Source organism: Passer domesticus, chromosome 2 (genome assembly GCF_036417665.1).
Source record: "Passer domesticus isolate bPasDom1 chromosome 2, bPasDom1.hap1, whole genome shotgun sequence".
NCBI classification, from domain to species: domain Eukaryota; kingdom Metazoa; phylum Chordata; class Aves; order Passeriformes; family Passeridae; genus Passer; species Passer domesticus.
Window position 1 is genome coordinate 87,780,625 of NC_087475.1, and position 26,759 is coordinate 87,807,383.

The following is a 26,759-nucleotide window of genomic DNA, read 5'->3' on the forward strand; positions in this document are numbered from 1 at the left end:
GACTTCAACAAAAGTGAGGGTGAAAGAGAGCAACTGGAACCATGTGGAGCATAACTGGTTCATACTGGCAGTGTCTGTAGCACACTGGGCTTATATTTGGATCATACTGGGAGTGACTGGACTAATAGCATGAGCTACCCCTCGTGGTGTCAGCGAGGGGTAGGTTGGCTTTTTGTGTGTGTATAACCACCACACAAGTTGTATTCCCTATAAACCTCTGTGCTGGGCATTTTTCTCAGACCTCTGCTTTGCTAAGCTCTGCAAAACAGATTATAAGGACATGGTGGCATTGGCAGTGGTAGGTGGAGTTCCTCCCTCTCAACAAGACTCCAAGCTCTAGGCAGTGTACTCTCCAAATACCAGTAAAAGCTGTAGGCCTGACTGGCTCCAGTTCTGCTTTTTGATACCAGCAAGGACAGAGTTTGCCAGTGGTAAAGGCAAGAGAGAGAGAAGACATTTGCAAAGAAAGCAGAAATATTTGCAAAGTCTTTTTAAAAAGTTTCAATGAAAGTAATTAAAAATTCTGTTCTGCAGTTGAGACCTGCTTTGCTCACAGACTACCAAGGAAATTGAATAAAGAGAGGAGGAAAAACACCTGATTAAACAAAGATGCAACATCAGCTCAGCCACTTCTGGTGCTGCAGAAGGTATTGCTACCATCCAGCTGCTGATGCTTTCATTCTAGCCCTGTTAAACTGCACATGAAGCACAGAGCAGGCTGTCAGCAGCCTGCCTTGCTGGCACATAGCCTCGGTGTGCTCACTCTCAAACAAAAAAAACTCAAAATGCTCATGTCTTTGTCTCACAGACAGGATTTGCTGAGTCTTCAGGATTCTCTGGAGCATCATAGTTAAAATTTAAACACACTTTCCAAATCCCTCCCATTAAACCACCACAAATCCTAGCCTTGCTGCAGGATAAGGAGAGCTCTCAAGGCTGTCACCAAATCCTGACCCTCAACCCTCACCTGTCTTTCAGGCCTTCCACTCTTAAGCCTGCCTTTCACTTAGCCATCACATTCTTACAGCCAGCTCTAGGGAGGGTCTGTGGAGATCTACCTGTTTATACAGAGACTTGACACTGTCAACCTAAAAGATCTGTGATCACCAGCACTTAAATTGTGAGGTTTGCTTTTAAATAGTGGTGATAGATGTTGAATTTTCACATACTCTTTGGCTGCTGAATTGCCTGTCCAGCTCTTTGTAATGTGGCAAAGACCCTGCTCACTTTCCTCGTTCATGAGCAGGGCGTTCAGCCCCAGGGCACCACCCCTTCCTGACAACTCATTTTTGACTTGTCCTGCACAAGATCCAGCTCCACAGGAGGTACAGAAACTGAAATCACTTCCTTTCTGCTTTCTATGCCAGAAGGACAGAGTCAGTCTGTGAGATACACAGCAGGGTAGATTTACATCCACACAAAGTGTACCAGCAGCCAAAACCTCATGGCTCAGCTACATCTGTGTGCAGGAGATGATGCCCAGTGGAATCAGTCTCCATGCAGGACTAGAGTCCTGACCCCATACTGATGGCTGCACAACACTGCTGGAGGAAATGAATGCCAGTGACACAGCTGAGATAAAGAGTTTGCTTCTGTTCACTCTTCCCAGGTAAACACTGTCACAGAGTCCAAACACACATCACAGTAGACAGATTTATTATTTGTATTTTATTTTTATTCTTTTTGCAAGCAAGAAAATCCCTGGATTAAAACAATCAGAATTAATCAGACACCTCAAAAATTTTCACCAGGTAATGGCTGTCAGAATGAGCAGCATAGGCAAGGCTGGAGTTAGTCCTGAAATCGAACCTGAGATGTGTCCCAGCACCAAAATCCCAAGCCTGAGATGTGACTTTCTAGGCGCCTCATTATACCAGGAGCAATAATGCAGTAGCCCCACTGTCCTAAGGCATCTTGGACTAGTGGGATCCCTGTGAGCTGAAGCAGTGGGCAGTAAGGAAGGAGTCCAAGTCCCTGGAGAAATGAGAGCAGAAGAGAGAATAAGCCAGAGAGCAAATAATATGACCCAAATTATTAACTTTGGCATGCTAACAGTTAGGGAGCACAGGCTCTCACTAAGGACTCTAAAGGAAAGAGTTTTTTTGTTTGATCCACTATATTTGTTTTACTTCAGCTCCTCCCCAGAAAGAGAAACTCTCCATACCCAAATATAATAAGTTGAAATTAGTACAATGAATTCTGCTTAGAGAGTTTCAGATACAGTCCAGATGAAGGGAACATGCTGAATCAGAGATACACAGGGCTCCAATGGGACACAGAGAAGTGGATGGGGTGCAGAAGAAGGTCTGTACAGAGGGCTGAGGAGGGGATTTGCACCTACCTCAGATGCAGAAGACATTATAGTCAGCCAGGGCCTGCTCCTCTGCAACAGACCAGGAGAGATCTAAGTTATCCTTGCACAGAGCCAAGTGCAGACACCCAGGCACCCCATGGTTCCACACTGACCTGGGCTGTAGTAGTCATAGACCCTGACATGGCCTGGCTTCAGGTTGGTCACCTCAATCTCCTGCTCCAGATGGAGGATATATGTGTCAGAGATATGGCTCAGCTGAGGAAGAAAATAAATTACAGTTCACTTACAAGCTGTTCTTTTTATTCCTCGCCTAAATTTGATCCTACTACTGACAATAACAACTGTGTAGACTCAAACACTGGACTTCAAGATGAATCTTGAGTATCCTGATCTGCTAGCCTCAGTTCTGGATTCTCCCAAAAACTCTGGCAGTGCCCTCCACTCCTTCAGCTTCTGCAGCAGCATAGACATTACCTTGTCCAAGTAGATGGCAACACCTCCTTGTATTTTCTCAGTTCTTCTCACAGAGTGTCCATGCTGCAGCTAGGACAGGAGAGAGGAGAAAACAATTTAGTTTCATCATTTGAAAGTGTGAGACATCCCAACAAGGTTTATCTAAGTTTGAGTTGGCAGATGCTCATTCACTCACTTCCAAATATATTTTCGACTCTTATAGCTTCATGCTGATCTCCCTGCAGGGCCACTCAGCTCCTGCAAACCCCAAGGACAAGAGCCTAGGGTACTTAGCTGACAGGGGTATTCTAAGCTGATTGGGTCAGAAGTATCACCATCCTCAAGGCCCGTAGAAACAGCCAACAGTATGTGTCCAAGTTTGTTGTTGGCAGAGGGGAAGGGATGGTGAGATTGCTCAAAGAAGAGACAGGCAACACCTTCCTATATAACCTTCCCATGCAACCTTCCCATACAGCCTTCCCCTCTTCTTGGACACACATGGTCCCACTGACACCACATCCCCACCCTGATTCCACACTTCTTACAGACAGCCCGGATCCTGGAGCCAGGGCAAATCCAGTCAGTAAGGACACCTCCAGAATCACCATGTTGGAAGTGGATTTCTTCCCATTGTACCTGGGGGAGAAGATTAGAAAGAGAGTCTCTGGGGGAGAACATTAAAAAGAGAATCTCTCCCAGCTTTTCCTTCCCTTTACCACACAGAGTCCCTGTGCGCAGTGCCCTGAACCAGGCAGCCCAGCCAGGGCTGGGGCCAGGGCAGCCACTGCTCCCTCTCACAGGGTGCACGGATGGCTGCACTGCTCTGAGCATCCCCAGTCTGAGCTGACTACTGCACACCTCTCTCCAGCAAGAGCCAAGGCTCTCCATCTGGTCCTCCTGCTGAAACTGCCTGGTGCCTCCACTCAGCCAGGAAGCACTCTCAGCTCTCCAGCCATGCCCAGCTTTCCTTCCCAAGTGGGATGAGATCTTTAGAGTCACCTGACATCAACATGGACAGTAACAGAGCGGGCATTGTCCCTGGTGCAATTGACCGGCTCAGTTTTCACTTGCAGGGCAAAGGATGTTGAGTCTTGTGGTGAAGGCGTGTTGTACCTCAGCACCATCTGCAGGGAGAGACAAAAAGACAGACTAAGACATTGATAATTAACTTGATATCATCTATAACACCTTTTTTTTTTTTCCACTGGCTACTCGACTCCTTGAGATTGAACCCGAGACAGTGAATGGATAAATTATATGCAGTAAGCACACTCGTCCCAGTACCCAAAATAAAGGTCACTCCGAGTGGAAACCTTCCATGGGCTCCTTCTCAAACTTTCAGCTGAGACTGTGCAAATCAGGCACACAGCAGTAGGACCACTATAAAGCATTTTCATCTTCCAGTACTCCTGAAAGCCATGGAAGCATCATGATCCTCATAATTGGGCAGGTTCTGTCTGTTTCCTCATACACATAGGTTTATTGCATTGGCACGAGGCATTTCCTTCCACAGAGCTGCAGCAGAGTTTTGGTTTTGACAAGATGAGTAGATGAGGGTGGTCACGGCAGGGTCTGTGGGAACCTACCCGAGTAAAGACACAGCAGCTGCCGTGGGCCTGCACCAAGAACTTGCCCGGGACCTCTGTCAGTGCCGCCTCCTGCACCAGCAGCCGGTTCTGGTAGGACACTTGGAACTTCTTCCCAAAGCCTCCACGGGATCTCACCCTCACCTCTGCATTCCCCTGTGTGCTGTGTGTCAGCGCTGCATACTTGGCCAATGCCTGCAAGGCCACCACTGTGTCCTGAAAAGGAAAACATGATTACATTTGCATCTCTGACATCCAGAGACACTTGAAATCAGCATCCTGAGGACCTCCATATCCAAGGGCTCCTTTGCCCAAAGCATTTACACTTGCATACAGTGTGTGCATATCTTGCAGAGGTTCTTTCTCAAGAAACATTCCCTTCCCTAGCCATGAGTTACCTGTGTTGAGGCAAAGCCTCCATAGGCATTCTGCTGCCTTGTGAGCCAGGCCACGATGCCCGAGGCTGTGGTGAGGTCAGACTCTGTGACATTTGGCTTGGAGAGCAGGGCCAGGAGGACGTAGGCTGTCAACTCCACGTCCACAGGCACTGGCTGTGACCAAGGGCTGGTACTGGTTCTGGGCTTGGATGATGTCTGACTCCAGTGGATCTGCCCATCTGGGAAAGGAAAGTAGTAGAGGGAATCTTGAGGAATGTCAGGGAAGAACTCCTGTGGCCTAGCCTCCTAGACGCAGTGTCTTGTGTCTGCAGAGACCATTGGGTAAACACCTTTTGTTTGGGTCATCACATCACCAGGGCAGCTAAAAACCAATGCATTTTGCAATACCTAAAACTCCATATTCCACACCAAGGTGACATGCAAAAACTAATATGCCAATAATCTGTATATGCATTACCTCCCAGATGTCCAATTCTGTTTGCCAGGTCCACTAACAACCTGGTACTAGCCAGCTGTCCAGTGGCCAGCCCTGAGGGTCAGGGACTAACAAGACATGGAGCAGCTTGCTTTCCTCTCTGGCATTTTGCAATCCTGCAAAATAATTCCCAAGTCTCCCAAACCCCAGCCTCCACTTCAGGTACCAGAAAAAGGCAGGAGATCTGAAGGAAATCCGCACCCACACCACAGTGCCGGCAGCACATGGCATGAGCTCATTCGGTGCATTCCCAAAAACTCTCTTTAGTGAAGGACCTAGAGGGTGAGGCTGTGGTCCTCCCAGGCTGCCCCTTACCGAGGGCTCAGAAAGGTCACCTGTCCCTTCTCTGACGTTCCCCTGGCACCAAGGCCCCTGTACCTGCTCTGATTGCCTTTTGGGCAAGCACATCGAGGAGCTCCTGGGTGCGCTGGGAGTCCTTAGCCAGGGCGAAGGTGTAGGCCAGCAGGGCCTGGGTGTAAGCACTGGCAGCCTTGGGGAGGGCAGGAGCGATGCAGCCCAGAGCCCTGCGCACCACCGTGCTCTGCAGGAGAGAGGGACATGCTGCTGGTCACACACAAACCCCCGGCAGCCAGGCAGACTCTGGGACACAAGCAGGAGCATGCACAGGTTTCTGTGCCAGAAAGCACCCGGTTCATTCGCTCCGGTGACTCTGTGCCCACACCTGCACTCTCTCTACCAGCAGTAGCAGTGTCTTCAGCCCTTGCTGAAAGGTGCTTTATAGACCTCCCCCCGAGCTGGTTTTGGGCTTCAGCAGTGCTCTCCCAATGAAATGAACACCTTTCCTGAGGGAGTAACACCACCATGTCTTACTTTCCCAGTCAAAAGACAACAGCAGCAAAACCGCACAACTGCTAATGCGTACACACAGCCTGCTGAGCAGGGTGACTGTGTTTAATTCATCTTCACAGCGAATAATTGTACTTATGGTGAAAAAGGGTGACCTGAAGGACATTTATTGCCAGAAAGAAGGTTAATTTCCATCTGTCTTCCTTTTTCTTGCCTAAGCCCGCTGCTTTCCATTCCATTGAAAAGCATTGTTTTTTCACTTATTTTTCTGCTTTCCAGAGAGCTTCACTTCTCAATGTCTACAATTGTGTTTCTCCATCAAGTTAATTGGTTTTTTGTTTGCCTGTACCACAGCCTAGTAACTAGCTACAATCCTTAGCGCTTGTAAGAGCTCCCTCCTATTGTCATTACTTAAGCATGCAGCTCCAGCTGCCCTACAGCACTCCTTTCCCAGACTTCTGCTTTATTTGTGAAGCTAAACCCTATTAGGAGTTACATTATGTGTATTTACTTGACTGTGGGAGCAGCTCCACCCACCTCATAATCAGCCTTCAGCTGGGTAGGACCAGCAAGGGGAAGGGAGGTGGGGGAATGAACAGCTCATTCCTGGGAAATGGCCAGCATGGTATCTAGCCATGAAGTCCAGTGGTTCCCAGTAGTTTAACCTCACCTTCTCCCTGCCTGGGATGTCCTCCTCAAAGGGAGAGTTTTTCCTGAGAAGCTGTAAAATCTTCCTCACCCACTGAATTATTTTGCCCACAAATCCCTCCAAGGTGCTCTGTTGCCTGCCCCAGTGTTACCACTAAACACTTAAGATTCAGATCTTAAGGCAAGAGCATGGCAAAGAATCCCAGTATTTACCTCTGGTGTTACTCCTGCCTCCAAGTATGCAGCAGTGATGTAGGCAGCCAAGGGGACTTCCCCATCTACACCTCCCTAAAAAAAGCATAGACATCCAAAAAGCTGGGAAAATTAACAGGCAAATACTGAAGCTTTTCAGGAGAGGTCTCATGTATCTCTGGCTTACTCCCTCTCAAGAAAGCAGTACAACACAGGCAAGTGAATTTAAACAGTTACCAGCAGACTTGGCAAGAACTGCTTGGTGCTGTCCTTCAAGGTGCACTGGCTCCTACCTTCATGAATGTGTGGAAAAGTTGTCCCACATTTTTGAAGCAACCACTGGGAAGTTGGTGGAACTCCAGCCAGGTTAGAGTAGCTTGGATAATCCGGTTGTCCAGGTAAATGTATGGCTTGGCTTGGACAAAGCATTTAACCACAAATGCAGTCAGCCTGATCGAGGAGAACAGAAAAAAAGGCATGAAAGAAGCAAGAGAGAATCAGAGAGAGGTGGAGCGCATGAAATAGCAGGAAGAACAAGTGGAAAGAAAGAATCTAAGAAGAAGTTGAGGAAAAAAGTGGGAGTTTGAAACTGGTGGATCTCTCTTTACCTATTGTGCTATTTCTAATACGCTGGTTCAAGATCAGTTCATCCCCGGTACTGAGGTGCCCTAGTACACAAAGCTTCTAGAACCCTTTGGATCCAATAGGACAGCAAGGATTTCATGCTGGAAGCAGAAAGCTGCCTACCTTCTAGCTGTCAGAGAGCAGGTAGACAGCAGGGAGAGAACCCAGGGCTTACCAAGTGTTACCATACTCATCCTTGGTACCAAATTCACTGTAGGAGCCATCAGGGTGCTGATACTGCAGCTGTATCTGGTACCCTGGGAAGCAGGATAGGACATGAGTGCTCCCAGTGGTATTTGCAATGAAGTCACTGTGCAGGAATGGGGTGGCTGAGTGCTCCAGGTGGAAGGGGAGTAGGAACCTGGGGAAGGCAGAGGAGCACGGTGGCTCTGTTGCACTCACCATTGCGCAGGAATCCAGCTGCCCTGTCCCTGATCTCAGGGCTCAGCTGCCTCGTCTTCTCCAGGTACTGCAGCACATAGACAACAGGGGCAAACAGCACCATGTTCTGCTCCCCACAGCCGTGGGGCAGCTGCACCAGGTGGTCCAGGTTCTGCAGTGCCATCCCCATGAGGTCCCCTGAGACAAAACATAAGCACCCTGAGCACCTCCTAGGCAGTAAGATTCACCTCCTCCTACCTATGACCATTCCCAGCAGTGCACCAAGCCAGGTGGGCCCAGCACAGCAGGGTGGGGACACCTCTGTCCAGCCACCTTATCAATTCCACCGTGCCTCTCATATGAGCTGTACACATTCCCATCCTGGCAGGGAAGCTCATCAACACAACACTCTCTCCCTTGCTACATGTTTTAGGTTATCAGTAATCGGGAATGAGAAGAACATAGCAGTGGAACCTTGGAAACCTCAGAAGTGGTGTGTAGGGGAATTTGGGCTTTCCTTGGACTAAACTCAGAGATATGGGATTTGCAAGGCTACTACCATAGCTTAACTCCTTACCAGTGACTGAGACGGTGGCTCTGACTGAACCTTCAACCACATTTAGAGGCAACACCAGGGAAACAGACTCCTCTGCTGGATTGCCTGACACCAGTCAGAAGAAAAAGAAAGAGATTCTGATGATAAAAGCCTTCAAAACCACAGAAACTGTTCAAGGCTGTTCTGTCATAACTTCCCATTTTCCTCTCACAGAGGCTGTAAATCACTTCCAAAATCCATGTCCCATTCCACCCTTAACTTCCTCCATCCACCTCATGGTAACTGTGCTGTCCTAGCACACCTCTTTATAAAGAGGTTGAGAGGATTTTCTCCCGGAAACCCACAGGGGTCAAAGCCACCTGGTTTTCTCTACAGCAATTATTCCATCTCATTTAAGATTTCAGCTGCAGGCTTGTCTTCTCAATGCTCCTCATGCTCTCAAAATCAGCTGATGGCCCCATCATATGCCATAAAATTCAAGACAGGAACAGCCGTCCTAAGCCATGACCTCCAGCCTCACCATGTTCAGTAGTGTGGTTTTATTTCCACAGGTGAAAAAGGCCTCAAACTGTCATATTAGTGCCAGGGATACTAATGGTTAAAGAGCAGACCTCCCACGTCCGTGTCTAGGAGAAAGCCCTAGCTGGCACCACAATTAGAGTACAATTCTGTAACTTCATCATGCAGACAGAAAAAATAGTTCAACCAGTGGAAATACCCAGAAGGTGGTTAGGCAGGAAGAGTGTGATGAACAGGGTGAAAGTAGAAAGCAATCCATCTACCTTTTTCGGGACACAGGATGGAGCTGTGAGCCTTTTCTACCAACACTCCCTCTGGCTGTTGGAGCACATAAAAGTAGAATTTTAATGAGCACCCAGGAGAGAAACAGGATTACAAGTGGATTAGAAGAAGGTATGTTCAGAATCCTGGTTCAGGGTGGACAGTCAGCTGCACTATCATCATCATCACACAAAAATAAAAACTACTTTCAACCATTTTCACTTCAGATCAGAAACCAGCATGCATTTTCAGAATATCCTGAATTCTAAATATCTGTGAAAATGGTGCTGTCAGATTCAGCAGAGAACTCAGGAGGCAAGGACATAAAGAAGTGTTTAAAGTTTCCTATGGTATGAAGTGGAGGACATCCCTTTACCTTCTACATCCATCAGCCCTCACGGCTTAGCCCAGCTCAGGCCCTGAGATGATAATTGCACATTTTGAATAACAAGGGGTAACTCCCAAAATTAGCACACACAAAATCTGGGAATTGCACAAAGCCTCCTTTGAGGCTTAGGTAACAGAACAGTTTGACTGACCCGGACTTGAATGAGTTTGGAGATCGTGTCTTTCTGTCCTTGTTTTGGGACAAATGGTATCTCCTCACCACAGGGCTCTTTGGAGGCCACAGCTTCTGTGCTGAGGGTGATGTTCACGAGCCCTGAAAATAACACACATTTAGGTGCATAAGACACTTCTGAGGAAACATTTCCTGTTAATACAATAGACATCACCTGCTGATGACAAAAAATTTGATCAGAGCCCTATATGTTTCTGTACCTCCTAGCACAGGCTTGTGAGTAACCATAACCATAGGATAAGTGCAAATAAGTACTCTGGGTAACAGAGCAAACAGCTCCTCACTCTGTGCCAGCTCTTACAAAACTCCCCCACCTTGGTCCCGTCCCTTCCTAATTCTACCCCACACCTCCCTGTGCTTCTCACCCAGCTGCTCAGCTGTGACACTCCACTGAAAGGTCTTGGCTTCCCCAGCACATAAACAGCTACTGTAGACACAGCCTTTGCATGGCTTCAGCTGGAAGTGTGCAGACTCCTCCAGGCTCACTTGGATCTGAAGGAGCAGAAGGGATGGCAGTGGCAATAACTGAACACCAACAACACAAAAAGGAAGCCTGCAGAGGGTAGAAGCAGGGGCACAGCCTGAGAGGAATACACACCAATTGTTTGATTAGCCAGGGATCAGGCTCAGAAACCTAAAGTCCTGGCAACCTGGCCAGAGTTATCAAGGGCAACAAGTGTGTCTGTGTTTGTGCTTGGGATTGCCCCAACCCACGTGCAGGACCTTGCACTTGGCCTTGCTGGGCTTCATGGGGCTTGCACAGGCCCAACTCTCAAGCATGTCAAGGGTGATTCCTTATTTCTTTTTTTAAAAGTGGGGATAATGTTTTCCCTTTTCCAGTCAGAGGGAACGTCACTGAATTGCCATGACTTCCCAAAGGGGATTTGGAACTGGGTGATCTTTAAGGTCCTTTCCCCTGTGACTCTATGACCGCAGGCCACAGGTGTCAGCCATGTCCTGCCTTCCTTGCAGAGACAATCAGGGCTCACCTACCCTCATGCATTGCTGCAGGTTGTTGGAGACTGTGGCCTTCAAGTGGAACGTCTCACCCTGGACCACAGAAGATGGCACGGGCAGCTCCACAAGAAAGGGCTTGGAAACAATCAGCCGGGAGGCTGGAGCAAACCCGAAGCCGTTCCGTCCTGTGCAGAACATTCCTGCTTTCCATTCTGTGATGGCGTCAGGCACAGTGACAGTGACACTCTTGTTCCCACTGGGGCTGGAGAGAAGAGGACAGCAACAGAAGCATTAAATTGAATGATGCCACACCAGGTGACCTGCTCTGTGTTCTTCTCTGCAGAGCACCCATCCCCTCACCTCAGTCCAACCCCTACTGAACTTGCAGCCCTTGCAGGGTTACAAGTAAGTCCTTGTAGAAGTGGGGACCCCGCCTCAGGTGCTTATACCGACAGAACACTTGGGTCATTAGGGTACATGGCTGCAAGATGCCATCATTTACAGGCAGTACTTGCCCTTTGCACATCTAAAAATGTCTTACAGATGTCAGCAGTCTTATTTTTCTTGGCCTAGAAGTGGAGAACCAGAAACCAACAGAGCAACAGGACTAGCAGCAGTAGGGCTTAGCAGATGAGGTTGATCCAGCCATTCTCTGTCCTGTGAGACACTGACAGCTTAAAGTCCAGCACAAGGGCAGGGCAGAGACTTGTCCTGTGCACACATCACAACTTTTGAAAGGAGCAGACTGTTCTGCAGCTGCCACACAGCCAACACAAAAAGCAGGTATAGCTAAAGGTACTGGTATTATTCAGCTTATTTTACCATGTGTGTACAGAAAGGCAACCCACACAATACAGAAACTTTTGGTGGCTCAGGTCAGGTTGGTGAACCAGTCACAGAAGAAATATCTGTTGTGCTAAGGGTGAAGAGGTAGATGTATCTATAAGGACAGTGGAGGTGGGAGAGGGAAGATGTTGATGGGAAATATGCTCAGGATCTGGCCTGAACATATTTCAGTCTTCAGAGAACACACAAGAAAATCTTGAATTCTCAGATGAAAAATCTCCAAAAGCTCTCTCATCAGACCCTGTGTACACACTAAGCCTTTCTCACAGGACACAATTTTTAGTCCTGTGAAGGACTTCTATGGACATCAGCTGCCCCTGGATACCAGGATATATCTGTGAACACATTTTGGGAAACGCAAGCCCACAGGACTACCAAAAGCAGAGCATAGAAAACTAAGCTGGTTTGCTGCTCCTTGTGCCTTTCTATCTTCCTATGCCAGCTATCTCTCATGGATGACCAGCACTGCTAGTAGAGGAAAATGCATTTAATGAATACATCAGCTCCTCATACCTGTAGGCAATGAGCAGCCTACAGGTAAGAGCCCCATGATGTATGTTCTTAAGTGTCTTGCACAGCTGTCTATGATCTAAACTCAGCTGCATCTTCTGCCACTCCCAGCCACACAAAATGACCCAGACTAAACCCCCACTGCTCACTTTACTCACCCCACAGAATACAAATCCCACAGCCAGGTTTGGTGAAAATGCTTGTGTGCTTTCTCTTCAGCTGCAGAAAAAGGTGGAAACATAGTGGGCTGATAGGTTGATGTCAGATGCTCTGTTGGAAACAACAAAGACCTATAGTCACCACAGGGTCCTCAGGTCCTGGTCAAGAGCAGAGGAGCTCCAGCACAGCTCAGGCTGCAGCAATTGCAGTCAGCTCTTGAAAAGCATGGCAACAGAACAAAATATACTGTCCCAAATTTGAAAATCCCTTCCCTCATTTCAAATGTCAGAGGTGCTTTGGACTTTACTTGCATGTGGAGGCACTGTGGGACAAGCAACCTTTCCCTCACTCCACAGATAAAACCTGAGATCCAGACATCCCACTAACAGCCCTCACACAAGCACAACAGGTTTAGGAACAGGAAACCCTCTTTCTCCTCCATTTGCATTTACAGCAAGTGTTGCCTCTTGGCTCAAACCCAGGACTGCTTTCACATGAAAGACTAAGCCTCACATGTAAGAAGAAACAGCTGTCAAATGCTTACTGTTATACACTTTATGGGGCTGGGCAAACGTCAACATGGGCCTGGAAATAGACATTCCTCTTTCCCGCAGCATAGGTGACAATTGAGAGGTTGGGCATACTCTGGGTTTCTTGATATTGGTGTTAGACATAATTTTTAGCCCCATTTCCTGTTGGAAAAAATTAATTATCAGAAGATTGTCCTCTCCTCTCTGCCCTCTGCCCTTCCTGTCCTCTCATGCAGTGGGGCTTGGCTCTCCTCTGTATTCTCTTGCTTCATTTTAAGAAGGAATAATTCAGATTCCCAGCAATGAACAAACAAGGTCTTCTAAGGTAATTCATCTGGTCTGAGTCAGCCAAATTTATTCCTTTTAAAACATATGGTCATTTGGGTACTATGCCTCTCTGCCTGCAGGGTGCAATTGCTCATGCTATGAAGATTAAACAAATTGTGTGAAATCCAATTAAAGTAATGAATAATCCTTGGCATCCTGAGTCACACAACCCAAGTGTGGCAACCACACAATGATTTTTCTTTATACATTTCAAGTCACCTATTCAAATAACCAGTGAGTTACAAGGGCTTAAACTGCACCTGTTCACTGTCCTGTCTGCAGCAGCACCCCTTGGATACTGGTAAAGTCAGGGGCCACGTTTCCCTCAGTTCATGAATTATCTCAACCCACCAAATCAACCATTTTTACCCTGAATGCTGTAAACACATCAGGCTCATCAGAATTTGGGAACCCACACGAACGATCATCTTCAGACACTTGGCGAGGATACCTGGCATTATAAACAGATGGGAACAGCCCATAGATCTGAGAAAGCAAGGGGGAAAAAAATCAATGCAAATTAAACCTGGCATTCCCTTCCCCTCTCACATCCAAGGCCTGTTTGAGTTGCTTCTGGCTACTGTACATGAACGTGTGCCAGAAAGCCCAGGATCGCTGTCACTCTTCCTGGGCTCTCTGACAGTGCCAGCACAGAAGCTGTTTTACCACTGAGTGATGCTCAACATCCTCCTTAATCCCTAATCCCTACCCATCCACACTGGGAGCGCTGCTGATCCCTCCAGGCCGTGCTTTCAGTTGCCTGGAGTAAAGTTCTGCACAGGTGCAGTGGCCTCCCTCCCGTCTGGTGTCAGGAGAGAAGGGAAAAAGTCAGAGTAGTCTCGCTCACCAAGTGGCTGCTCAGTTCTTTTCCTGGCTTCATCCAAAAGGCGCTCGGATCCACAGCCCAGACAGCACACATGGAGCCAGGAGCTGCCTGCAGGCGGAGGCCAACCTGTGAGCCAGGAAGAGTCTCTGGCGTGGAGAAGCTCAGCTCCACCTGGACAGGAAGAATGCAGGCAATGCCTGAGTAACATCTCTAAGGGTGGCCACCCTATCACTTCCCAAGCAGGCAAGGGACCTACATGAAGAGAGTTTCCAATTACCTGCCTTGGATAGAAAACAAAGGAACCTCCCAAAGACCCCTGGGAGGTATTTAAAAAAGACCACATTGAGATTCTAACAGGAATGATGCCAGAGGGGTAGCCATCAGTGTGCACGTGGAGACATTCCTGTATCAGAACACAGACCTCTCTTCTTTACCCAGCAAACCAGCCAGCCACGGTCACACACCTCACAGCTTTCTTATGAAACCCCTTCTTCTGGGGCCCCAGATCAAAAATAATCTAGACCTTATCTCCAGGCTCTTTGTGGGATTGGCCACAGTTTCCTGAAACTCTTCCTGTTCTTGCTTGAATCTGACTGTCTATGGCAGACAAGCAGCTGTGGAGCTGTGCAGCACGGGTAATGCCCTCTCAGAAATTCACCTCTGCAGTGCAAGACACAGCCAAGAAAGCAGAATGCCAAGGATATCACAATGATCAGATGCACTCAGCCCTTTGTGGATGGCCAGTAAAATTCATTTCTTCCATCATCCACTTTCAGCCATCCCAATACCACATACTAGCAATTCTAATTGCTGCAGCAGCAGAGCAGCCCTGAGCTCTTCTGAGAACCACACAAATGATCTGTGCTGGGCTGGATTATCTATGATCCTGCCAGGCTGCAGTTGCCTATGGAGACAGACAGCAGCTCTCTGCCTTTCCCAAGCATTGCAGCAGCCCCCACAATGCTGAGCACACACTTTCTCCAAACATCACAGCACACCTCACCAGTCACAAACCGCAGTTCGTGTGACAGCATCACACACAGTGTCAGCCACACACAGCAACACAGCTCTCCTTTCATTGCAGCAGACACATCCCTGCTCACACATTTAGTCATAGCCTCAGACACAAACCCTACCTTGTTTCTGAAACACGTGGAGACACTGAAGATGGCAGAATCAGCAATGATTTTTCCATTAGGGAAGATGACATAAACAACAAGTCTGGGAGCTGGGGCATAGGTCAAGCTGAATGTAAGAGGGATGGAGAAGGAGCTTTCCAGCACTAGATGGAGAAGAGAGGGAATAAGAGGAATTAGACTGGTAGTGAAAATAGAGTATGATCAGCTTTGCCATTCTGTGTGTGCCTGCTTAAATCCTTTCCTCATTTACTGAAGTCTTTCAAGACCAAAGAGATTTCTAGAGACTGCTGAAACAATCAGCACATCTCTGGATCTGGTATTCAAGGCCAGCAAAAGACTTTTCTGTTTATTGCCTTGGGGACATGAGACTACTTTGGAGTTCAAGCTTGGCTCCACAAAGAGTGAGATTCTCAGATATTTTTCAAAGCCTCCTCTCACCCAACATCTCCCATCCCATCACCAACAAAGAGGTGACCTTATCCCAAAATACTTATAATTCAGGAATCAAAAAACAGAATGAGAGATAGGAAACAGTGGGTCAACAGACCTCAAAATTATAAGATGTGGCATCCTAATGACCCAGATTATTTGGAGACACAGTTGTTATGGAGGGTAAGACTGCAGGGTAAGCAGCAGCAAAAGGAGACTTGAAGAAAACAGAGGATGAGCCTATGGGCTAGGAAATGCTGAGTATTCTTCTCTTGGTACAAAGCAGGAGGGCAAAGGGAGCATGAAATCTGAAAGGCACAGTGCTCTGACACAGCACACAAGTGGAGGCTACACTGAAGGGAGGCTTACACCACTTGTCCAAGTAAGAGGGGATGCCGCATATCACTGAGTGCTTGCTAGAAATTACACTGGGGAGTGCACTTACTTCTTGGCAGCCCAACCCAAACAGTCTGCTGACCTGCATGGACTATGCCTCTTTTGCCTGTGACCTAGAGGAGAACACAGAAAGGGATGGTCATATAGTCACATAGACTTTGAGATCACTAAGAATCCCTGAAATTAAATTGGGAGATTAAATGGGGGTTGGGGGAGGAATATTAGCTTTATTTGCTCTCAGCTAGTAAAGAGAGCTCAGAGATGAAGTGGGGGGGAGGACAGGTAAGGCCAATACCTGCCCTGCACCTGTGCAGAGCCTGAAAGAAAGGTTCTGCCTTTATTGCTGTTAGTGCAGTACCAGGATCAAAACCAGGATCCAGTTCCATGATGACTGGAGGAACTCCCTGTCCTGGCCTGAGCCAAGATTATCAAACATCAGGCTTGAACCTTTAAGAGATCCTGACCTTGGCCCTTCAGCTGTCACCCACTAGTGCTTTCCCAGAAACTCACAAAGTAGGAGAAGATGACCCGCTTGGGCCCATGTTCCAGGTCTTCCTCATAAATTTTGAAGTCCACCTGGACAGACTGTGTTTTACCACAGGGCATTGTCTCTGGCACACGGATGATAGAGAGGAAGCTCCTGCTGGTACTGTAGAATGGATGTATGAAATAAGAGGCTCGCTGGTAACTCAAGTCAGCTGTCTCAGGCTCTCTGTCGGAATCTTGAGGCAGGACACTTGCCTGGTGAGATTAAAAAACCAAGCCAGTTAGTTTCTCTAGTTAAACAAGTCAGCTACAAATCACCTTGGTAAGATGATCTGAGCAACGCCAATGACAGGTCTGTCTGTGGAGAACTCATGAGGAAAGCAACGAGGTCCTGGAGAATAAGCTCTCAGTGGGAGAGCCAAGATCTCAGCCAAGATCTAGAACATGCTGAGGTGTTTCAGGTATGAGTTACTCTCCTGCAGGAAGGAACAAGGAAGATGTCTGTGGGGCAGTAAATAGCTCTGACATGCACACATACCCCTGCCACACGACACAGCCTTCCTCACTTACCTCCAGGGAGGCCAAAGTGCTGTTCCAGGCAGAGGTGTCCAGGCTAAATGAAGTTGTTCCAGAGTCCCCAGTGATGTACTTCTGCCTAAATTGCTGCTCAGCACAGTTTACTACAAGGAGGACTTCTTTGTTCTTCAGTGCTTTGCCTTGGTAATCAATTACTTTAATCTGAGAATATCATAGGGAGCAAGAGAAGTGCAGAAGAATCTAATTAGCAGACAGAATCTCTGGTTACCCCAAGTCAGAAGCAATTTTTCCAAAGACAGCAAATCACTCTTTCAGTCACTAATAATTTTATCAACATTGCCACTGCTCCTGTCATACTACCACTTGCACTACCATGTTCATTCACAGAATCACAGAATGCGTAAGGTTGGAAGGCATCACAGTGGGTCATTTGGTCCAACCTCCAATGCTCTCCACTCCTTCACAGCAGAAGACTTCCTGGCTGCTGAAACTCCAGATGTTTGGGCTTGCACCCCACATATTAAAGCCCATAGCTGCTCCCCGCCATGGGTTATTTGGTAAATGGCAGTCTTGGGTGTTACTCTGACACTGGACAATTCCAGAGTTTTGTTTCTGGGAGTCATTTGTGCCCTCCCAAGCTCCTGGCTAGAGATGGGGTCAGAAAAGACAGTAAGTAAAGGTTACTGTGAAACATTGCTCACACTCTCCCCTTCAAAGAAGTGAAACTGGGAATTACCTTTCCTCTGTACATCTGTCCAGGGTGATAGTAAGAATTCACATCATGAAACAAGGCCATCCCACCAATCCTGGAGATAAGTAATTTGTGGGAAGCATTGACCTGTATTTCTGAATGAAAGCAGCAAGACAGAAACTTGAGAGAAGGAACAAGAAAGCCAAGCACTCCTCAGCAATTTCCTGGAGAGTCACCCATTGGTAATATGGATGGATATGTTCAGCTGCACACACATTTCACATCCCAGTGGTGATCTGCCCAAGATTCTGTGTACCTGGTCTTTCTCCCATTTATCTTCTAGCTTTTAGAGAGCCTCACCACCTGACACCACACTCAGAGTGAGTGTGTCACATCATCAAGAGCTGCTCTGTCTCTATCCATGAGGTAACATAGCAGGCCCCAGTGGGCTCAGAAAGCTCAGATCCCTTGCTAGCCTGAAAGTCTCCAGTGCTTTTGGTCAGATTTGCACATCTTCACCTGCCTCCTCCCAGGCACCAGAAATTCCAGAGTTACCTGTGGCATCCTCCACCAGCGAGGCCTCTGCAACTATGCTGTTCTGATAGTACCGAAAGTCTCGGCTGAAGGAGGACAGGCTCACGTTTGTGAAGAAGCAACCTGCCTCATCTGTCTGAAAGTACAGGGGGGAGAAACAAGGTCTGAGAGAGGCACTTGGATTAGAAGTTATGGAAGTGGCAGAGGAGCAGCAGCACGAAACCCCCGCTGTCAGAGTGCTTTTCCTTTTGGCATTGCAGCCCAGGATGTGGAGCAGGCATCTGATGACGCCCAGTCACAATTATCAGGCACAGCTGCTGATTGTGCACTAGCAGCAGTGGCCAAGCAGCCAAAACAATGGGTTAACATCGCTGTTACTTCAGTTAAAGGATCCAGCAGCCTTGTGTTACCCTGAGGCTGAGCACAAATGCCCCTGAACATGGCTCAGCTCTTCCTAAGCATCTCACCTGGTTGCTGAATTTGTAACAGAGATCGGGTTTGGAAGCACTGGGCAGGAACGGGGCTATCTTCTGACAAACGCTGGCATGAATCACCCCCTGGACGCTTTTCCCACGAGTGTATCTGTTTGGGGGAGCAGGGAAAGGAAGACACAGTCACACACAGTGGGAGAACACATGGTCTGCTTTGCATAGCCCCCAGAGACCATTCACTGCCAGATACTCACACTATAGTGCAAGCCATACAGCAGGCCCAGGAGTCCTGACCCAGCAAGCAGGCCAGGACAGGGCTGTGCAGTGATCGGAGATCAAGGGCTTTGTGATATAATTAGCACTGAACTAAATTATTTGGGGTAACTAGCATGTTGTAGGTGCTGACTGCACTATATCAGCATCACCTGCAATAACCCCAGGATGTGCTGAAGGCATTCATCATCTTATGACCAGAAACACGGGTGATTAAGAAAGTGCCTTCTATTAAAAAAATCACCTTTGCACAGGGCTAACTGTAGCATTGTCCTTAGATCATACCTGGGGCAATTTTTGCCTCCCTTTAGTTTCCACTTGAGCATAATCTGGAAAAGCTTCCCATCATTTCCCATGAGTTTGTTCTTCAGGGAGATGAACACCACATATCTGCCATGTCCTGTCCCACAACCTGTTGCTTGTAAAAGGGTAGGCTGTTCGCCAGGTATTGGAGATTTGTGTTTTTAGAAAAGAGGCATTAGAGTATCAGAATGATAGTTACAGGAATGTTTTCTGTTGCCACAGGGTGCAAACAGCTGCCATGGAATATTCTGGTTTCCTGTGACTGAAGTGTAGTAGAGTTGCCCTTAGCTCCTCATGGTTACCCATCCAGCTTGTGCACATCAGGCCAGAAATGAGCACAGGGCCATCCCTCCAATCAGATCCTCACCTGCCACATACCCGGAGCGGGAAGGTTGTCTCTAGTGAATAAATCTGATTTGGCGCCTCAAAGATCACTTCAAATTTTGGCAGCACTGGAAGGGAGAAACAGAGAACTGTAGGAAACACAGCCCAGGGACAGCCTTCACAAAGAATTAGCATGGAGGCAGACTGTGGTGGAATAATCAATTACTTGATTATAAACAGGAGGAGGGAGGTGGTGGGACTGGGAAAGGAAAGATTTTCCATGTATCTTTAACAGATTTGTGTGTAGGCCCTGGATGATTTGCTTCTTCCTAAACTAAAACCAAAAATGCCCATGACCCTGGTACTTCTGACAGCTGTTTTCACTGAGAGAAGGCTGGCCTCCCAATACAGTTGATTAGGGAATGAAAGTGAAGTGAGAGGCCACTGGACTTCATATTCTCTGGAAAAGTCCATCCTAAATTGCTTTGTTTTATCTGACTCCAAGATCCATAGGAATCAGCTGTGTCAAAAGCCATGCACAACACTCCTCCCACACGCTAAGCCAAGGTCCCGAAGCAGTCTCCTCTCCTGAGCCTCAGCTCAGACTCTTCTCTATGACAGATGCTACCATTTTCCCATTTGCTCCTAGGATGGTTATCAAGGAATAAACCCCCTGTTTCCTGGACCAGGAGTGCAAGGTCCTGTCAACAGCTCAGCCAAACCCCGCATGCTCATACCACGCTCCTTAACGGAGAAGCTGCCGTAGGCTCTGGCGCTGGTGACGTTGATGACATACGTTCCCAGCAGGGGCTCATCACTCAGCTGGAAGGACAGGTCTGCAATGCCATCCTGAGGGACCACGTTCTGCCACTGCTCTATCTGGTTGTTCTTAGGGTCCTGCACCCAAAAGAAAGAGGGAGTTGTTCCAGCATCGCATTGATCCACATCCCATAGAAACTGAGATTCAGGATTTCAGTGTTGTAGACTACCAGGTTCTATAGCTAAGGAAATGAGGTTTGGTGTAGACTGATCAGGAAATTTTGAAAACATGATAATGCTCAGATTCTGCTCTCAGCATCTAAGCCTCCTTCTACACTTATTTAAACTGTGTTTTTAAGCAAAGATTCTTTGCAGTTCTAACATAAGCATCTAAGTTTTCTATTTATTGTTTTGCAAGTCTAGAACAACAGATTTCTACTGAAGTGCCTGGAAGCATAACCTCAAAGAAGTGCATAAAAAATAAGCTGAAAGATGTATGTTAGTTTAAAAATTTAACATACAACAACAACAAAAATGATCTACTATTCCACTCAGAGGTCTTTAAAATCTACCAGAAACTGAATATGTACAGCACAGTGAAATGACTGCCATCACCATTACTCTAACATGAGATTTCAGCATCACTCACCAGGAGAAACAGGGAAATCTGGAGAGGAAAAAATGCAAAAACATTAGAAGAGAGAAACACATACCAGAAACATACACAGGTACTTCAGACTCAGAACCCTCTCTGAAGGATGTGCAACTGGTGATTTGGAAATTTAACAGCACTGACAACAATATAAAGTAAAACAAATGCCTCCAAAAAGGAGAAATACCAGGCGGGTTCATTACAGTAAGGTCTGAAGAAAGGGAAAGGAAAAACTAATCTGGAGTACTTAGTCCTTACTAATGATTTTCTGACAGAAAAACTCCGAAGTCACTACCCAGACAAACCTAGTTCTGGCTCAGATGTGGTCTTAAGAGGGTTACAGAGGTATAGGATCACATAATTTGGAATGACCGTCTGGAGGCCACCTAATCCAACATCCTCCTGAAACATGTCTTTCTGAGCAGATTGCTCGTAGCCTTCTCAGCAGGGTTCTGAACATCTCCAATGATGAAAATGTATTTTCTGGACACATTTCCACATTGTTGCAATCAAAACTTTGTCCTAAAAATGTCTAAGCAGCACTTCCCACATTCCAACTTGTAGGGTGCAGATTAAAAGCACCTTTCCCCACAAGAAGGAAAACCTGATTTACAATCTGTTCACTCTACCTGTGACACCATGACATCAGGAATCAATATGTCCCATACTTGCAGCTGCATGACTATTCTACCAAGATGAGCAAGAGACATGCACACCTCTGCCATCCTCCTGGCAGCTGCTATTGCCCTCTGCACATTCATAAAACCTGCCAGGGGTGAATGTGGAAAAGTTGGAGCTTTGGCAGATGAGCAGGGTGGAAGGGAGGTAGGATCCATGTATGGTACAAGGCAGCCTCTTCCATAGCCCCCAGGACTCGCTTACCGAATTGTTGAGTGCAAGGAATTCCTCATCCAGAGTCACAATGCGAAATTTCACTGAAGACAAGGAAATCAGGGAATATATTATGAGATGTCAATTTTTCCCTACAGACCTCTGTTCCATGTGCTTCCCCAGCTCCTGTCTCCATTCTAGACACACTTGTGGTAACATCTGTCATGAACATTCCCACATGGAAGGTACCATGGACATGGTTATCATTATCTGCTGCCTCCTGCAACTCCACAGTCACCACAAACCAGACATTACAAACACTGAAAACACCACTCAGCAAGAGATGTGGTCTCAGAGCCTTCTACTAGGGCTGTTCATGCACTGCTTTCCACATGGTGCAACCAGCAAAAAGCCTGGGACCCTCAGCTGATCCCATTTGCATCTCACCTGTCTGCCCTGGTTCATAGATGGGCTTTTCTGTTTGGATGATGGTGCCATTCCTGGACTTGCAGATCAGGACCTTTTTCTGCTCCTCAATATTGACCCCATCTCCTGTGATGGTCAGTTTTACAGTGGCAACCTCCTCTGTGCCATCAGCTGGAGGGGCAACCTGTACAGACAGAGAGGAGGTAATCTTCTGGCAGTAAAGACGAACAACTAACTGGTTCCCTCTCACTGTTCCAGGAGGGAACAATCAGCAACAACCCCTGAAACTAGATCACATCCAGATCTCACTCATTCCTACATAAACAGCAGCAGGCCCTGCATGCCTTGGAATCTGTCCTTTTTCCCACTGGTGACAAGCAAGCACCTGACACTTTGGAGTCTTCAGACTCATTCAGGAAGATAGGAAGGTGAGTGATGGTAGCAGAGAATCAAAATAAAGAGATCAAGCAGTTGCACAGCCTCAAATGCTAGGCTTTCAGAACTACCCAGCACTTACAAGCAAGAAATCCAAAGTAAAAAAACACAGCCAGAAAGACTCTGGACACCAAAGACCCCAGCAGCCTCAGCACAGAACATACAGTATAACAGAAGGGATATTGCTTAGATATGTCTGCCTTATCCCAGACCTTTGCTAAGTTCTCACCAACAATAAATAACCTCTAAGATGCTGTTTAGAAAAACAAGCATATTCATTTCCATCCAACTAGTCTTCAGTAGCTCCCAAGAGCTGAGTTGCTGCCTGACTTCAGGTACTACAGAAACTGCTGCAAGACACCATTTCCCCAGGCTTTAGCTGTGAACCTGCACAAGTCCTTCAGAAAGAGCTGAAGCTGCTTCACCTGGTCTGTAATGGAGGAGAAGGACACAGGTAGTATCCAGAACTCTGGCAGATTTTAACAAATATAAATTTCATTTCAAAATTAGATTCAGAAAGGATATTCAGTGATAACCAACAGGCTGTGTTGGGCTGTGCATCCCTGGACACCACCTATTCCCTTCCTGAAAGGCTCGCACCAAGACAAAGCAGACCCCACCCATGTCACCCCTGGTTAGGGAGCAACACAAGTAATTTCCTGAAAAGAAAATCAGTGATGGCATTTGTCTAGGGTGGCTCACCCAGAACTTAGTGCACAGGAAAGTCTTCTTCTTCTGGATGGTTTCTTGCATTAAGAGCTCCCATCCTGCCGAGCGCTCCAAAGCCAGATTCACTTGAACTTTTGCTTCATGACAGGTGATGTGTAGGCAGGCAACCTGGGTGGATGGGTACTGGAGAGCTGCAGGGATCACCACCAGGTAATGTCTGTGGTGGGGGAAGACAGCAGAGGTGGTATCAGTTTGAGGTCTCAAGAGGTGTAAGAAAGCTGCCCTGCTGTGGCCTACTACTGCAGAATCCCTCAGCAATGTGCCATGGCTTCCATCAACATTCAAAAGCAACAGTGAGCCCAGCAAAGTTGTTGCTTCCCTAAAACTTGAGAAATAGTTTCTGCTTGATTAGCTTAAGTACAGCCCTATAATATATTTCAAACCCCTTATTCCAGTAATCTTCTGAACTCTCCAAAAACATCCCATGCAGTCTTCAGAAGAGGTGGTTTCATAACCTTGCAGTGTAGACACCAATTATTTTATCTGCATTGCGACTGCAGAGCAAACATCTCTGGGCCTAAGGTCTGACCTGGAAGACCCCTGGAAATCTTGTATTGACCTGCAGGAGTCAAACTAAGGCATGGGAGGCAAGGTGTGTGACTCAGCTACTCCTTGGGGTAACCTGACAGAGCAGGAAGCAGGAGAGCTGATGGCATGGGATGTGGTCCATCTAGCTAGAATGATGAAAGAGACTGAAAGAGGAGTTCAGCATCACTCACAGTTGGTGAGAAGCAGCTGCAGCATGGAACAGAAGGCTCAGGAGGATGGGTATCCTCATCCTGGGGGTTCTTGCTGCCCAGTCTCAAATGGCTCTCCTCCTCTGAAATCTCTGAGGCTGTTTATAAGGGGGGAAATTTCTAGCACAGCCTAAATGAAGAGGTGGGATGTGGGGAGGAGCCAGCCTCTCCCCACCTCTCCCTCTCTCCTGAGATTCCACACAGCACCTGTAAGGATAAGTGCCCTGTGCCAAGTGCCCCTTAGCCAATAGCAGCCAGGTTGGCTGCCAGCCACCAGTTCAGAACATCCCCTCCTGCAAGGCTGCCATGGAGACACCTGACCAAATGGACCTCTCACGGCAAAAAAACAGTGAGAACTTTGCTGACCAGTGACCCAGGCCAGGTCCTGATCACTTGTCACTTGCATCCCTTTGTTTCAGCTGGAGATGGATTGCTGCTGTGCAGCTTACAGCAAGAGCTGCCCCCTGCACACAGCGGTGTCCTCGCTGGGGAGAGAGCTCAGGAGCTCTGATGTGGGGGGTGTGGATCTCCTCATGCTGTCTGGCTCGAGAATGGAGTGAATCCTTCCGTGTGCATAAGGAAGCAGCACTGCCATCAGCCAGCAACCACTAATGAGCTAATGACTTTGCCTTTTCCTTCCCTGCACACCACGAGGAAAATGGAAACAAATACTGGTCCACAGAAGCCTCCACCAGCGCCTTGCAACACTCATTAGCCATGGCGCCATCTGCAAGGAGGGGGCCTCAGGAACAGCTTCCAGTTCTACATTATTCTGGGTCTGAAAGGTCTGGCATCCAGGGATACAGACTTTTGGTTCTGCTTCTGAACATGAGGGTTGGGTTAAAACTCACAAATTAAATATGTGGGACATTTTGTAAGCACTGATGGCAGCCTGTACAGCAGGTAGTCAATTGTCCTGGTTAAACAGTTTGGCCTCCAGAAAAGCACAGTCATCACATAAAGTGCCTGCTGTGAGCAGTCCACAAACTACATCTGAGCCTTGTGTGAGACAGCATTAGTTAGTCTGAGCTGAGATGTACAAGGGACTGTCCTAATAATACAGACAGCTACAGTTCTGTGCCTGGAAATACTTCCCAGTACTGTTTAAGAGTGCCAATGCAGCCTAAGCTTTTCATACCTGTGTCCCAATGTGATGTTACTCAAGCAATCTGTTGGGATCTCTTCACCTGGCAAAAAAGCAGGATGCACAGAAATGTTCAGCTAACTCAGGAGCCCTGCTCCCAAGGCTCTCCACAGTCTGTTCCCAGATGGAGTTGGGAAGGCTGACGTGCATCATGAGAGCTGCACATTATGTACAGGACGTTAGTGCTAGCTGGTATTGCCTTTGTCTCAAGTGAACATCTCACTGTTCAGTCGATTGAGATAACTGGCCAGAGGCTGATAGAAGTCAACTCTGAGTTGGTCTAAATCACTGTTAGTCTCCTTGGCAAGGGAGACTAGACACGTTTTTTTAATGAACACATTCTCCTCATTCTTGTCTCTTTGTGTCCTTCTCAAAGAAAGAGGTCACACTATTGAGAGTGGATGAATGTCCAGAATGTCACACAATAGGTCAGATTGGAAGGGATCACAGTGGGTCATCTGGTCCAGCCTCCCTGCTGAAGCTGAAGCTGATTCCTCCCTGAGCACATTGCACAAGATGTCGTCTAGTCAGTTTTCAAATATCTCCAGTGAGAGAGAGTCCATAACCTCTCTGGGCCATCTGTTCCAGTGCTCAGTCACCTGCACAGTAAGAGGCTCTTCCTCATATTTGTGTGGAATTTCCTGTTTCTGCCCGTTGCCTCTTTTCCTATTTCTGAGCACTACTAAAAAGACTCTGCCAGGCAAACTTACAAATCTTTGTCTAAAACCAGATTTTCCTACAAAAATCATGATCCGGATCAATCACAAATCACAGCCAGAGAGGTCCAGATGCTGGCAGATTTCTGGCAGGATCTGCACCCGCAGGGGCCAGCACTGGGGAGATCTCTCTGACCCTGTCCCACCATGCCCTCCTACCATGTTTGCCCAGGTGTGCTCTCTATTCCTTGTTTAGCATTGGCAAACCTGGCTTTTGGTCACATGAACATACATTTGAAGCATCTGCATCAGAGGCAGTGACTGACAACCACACAAGTGTCACGAACTCAAAGTCTCTGCAACAGAGAAAACAAAGCAAGGTTGTGCAGCCTTTCTAGTTCTTCATTTTCTTTCTCTAAATGGACTCCAAGAAGGCCTTTGTGACAGAATTGTTGAGCCATGATTCCCATGGGGAGTAAGAATCTATTCCTCCTGAAAACACACTTCAGCTGGAGCAAAGAACATAGTCCATTCTGGCAATACAAAACCATATAGAAACCTCTTCTCCACAGTTAAAAACTGAATCAAAAACTGAAAAGGAAGAAGAGAAGTCTTAGTAAAGGTCATACATATGATAAATTGATAACATTGTCCATGGTTCAGAATACGGAAAAGGACCTTGGAAACCACTCCTGTGTTCTAATATCTTTGAAGAAAATAAAAAGGCCGTGGTCTCAATGAACTGCATGAGAAGAGTATCAGAGAAGTATGGATGTCTGCAGAGCACTTTGATAGGAGACTGTGCAGAGAAGAGGAAGTCCTCACTTTCTTTGAAGAATCACATCTGTTGGGGAGCCTGTTGTGCAGAGTAGTTCATCAAAACAACTGAAGCACTCTT

General features: G+C 47.3%; 1 protein-coding gene across 1 annotated transcript; it reads right to left on the reverse strand.

The window, feature by feature from the left end:
* Positions 1-1,653: 1,653 nt before the first annotated feature.
* On the reverse strand, positions 1,654-25,226 carry LOC135294505 (alpha-2-macroglobulin-like protein 1). Its single transcript, XM_064409839.1, has 37 exons — positions 25,200-25,226; positions 24,044-24,159; positions 23,298-23,481; positions 22,182-22,344; positions 21,786-21,838; positions 20,901-20,918; positions 20,230-20,389; positions 19,536-19,620; positions 18,629-18,743; positions 18,183-18,297; positions 17,673-17,782; positions 16,970-17,137; positions 16,424-16,654; positions 15,963-16,026; positions 15,086-15,231; positions 13,971-14,120; positions 13,493-13,609; positions 12,811-12,958; positions 12,266-12,377; positions 10,788-11,013; positions 10,160-10,286; positions 9,754-9,875; positions 9,217-9,271; positions 8,456-8,539; positions 7,900-8,076; positions 7,673-7,754; positions 7,167-7,323; positions 6,895-6,969; positions 5,605-5,767; positions 4,752-4,969; positions 4,354-4,569; positions 3,767-3,891; positions 3,313-3,403; positions 2,789-2,857; positions 2,467-2,569; positions 2,342-2,383; positions 1,654-1,974 (listed from the first exon to the last, which is right to left on the reverse strand). The coding sequence occupies exons 2-36, from the start codon at positions 24,100-24,102 to the stop codon at positions 2,343-2,345; spliced, it is 4,329 nt and encodes a 1,442-aa protein (XP_064265909.1). The 5' UTR covers positions 24,103-24,159; positions 25,200-25,226; the 3' UTR covers positions 1,654-1,974; position 2,342.
* Positions 25,227-26,759: the final 1,533 nt, after the last annotated feature.

Excerpts from the sequence above, each read along its gene's own strand:
- LOC135294505 (XM_064409839.1), bottom strand. The coding sequence starts at position 24,102 with ATGAGGATACCCATCCTCCTGAGCCTTCTGTTCCATGCTGCAGCTGCT. Across the intron at positions 18,744-19,535 it reads CCGCTCCGGGTATGTGGCAG|ATACACTCGTGGGAAAAGCG; the intron begins GTGAGGATCTGA and ends TCCCCCAAACAG. Across the intron at positions 18,298-18,628 it reads GTTACAAATTCAGCAACCAG|ACAGATGAGGCAGGTTGCTT; the intron begins GTGAGATGCTTA and ends CTGTACTTTCAG.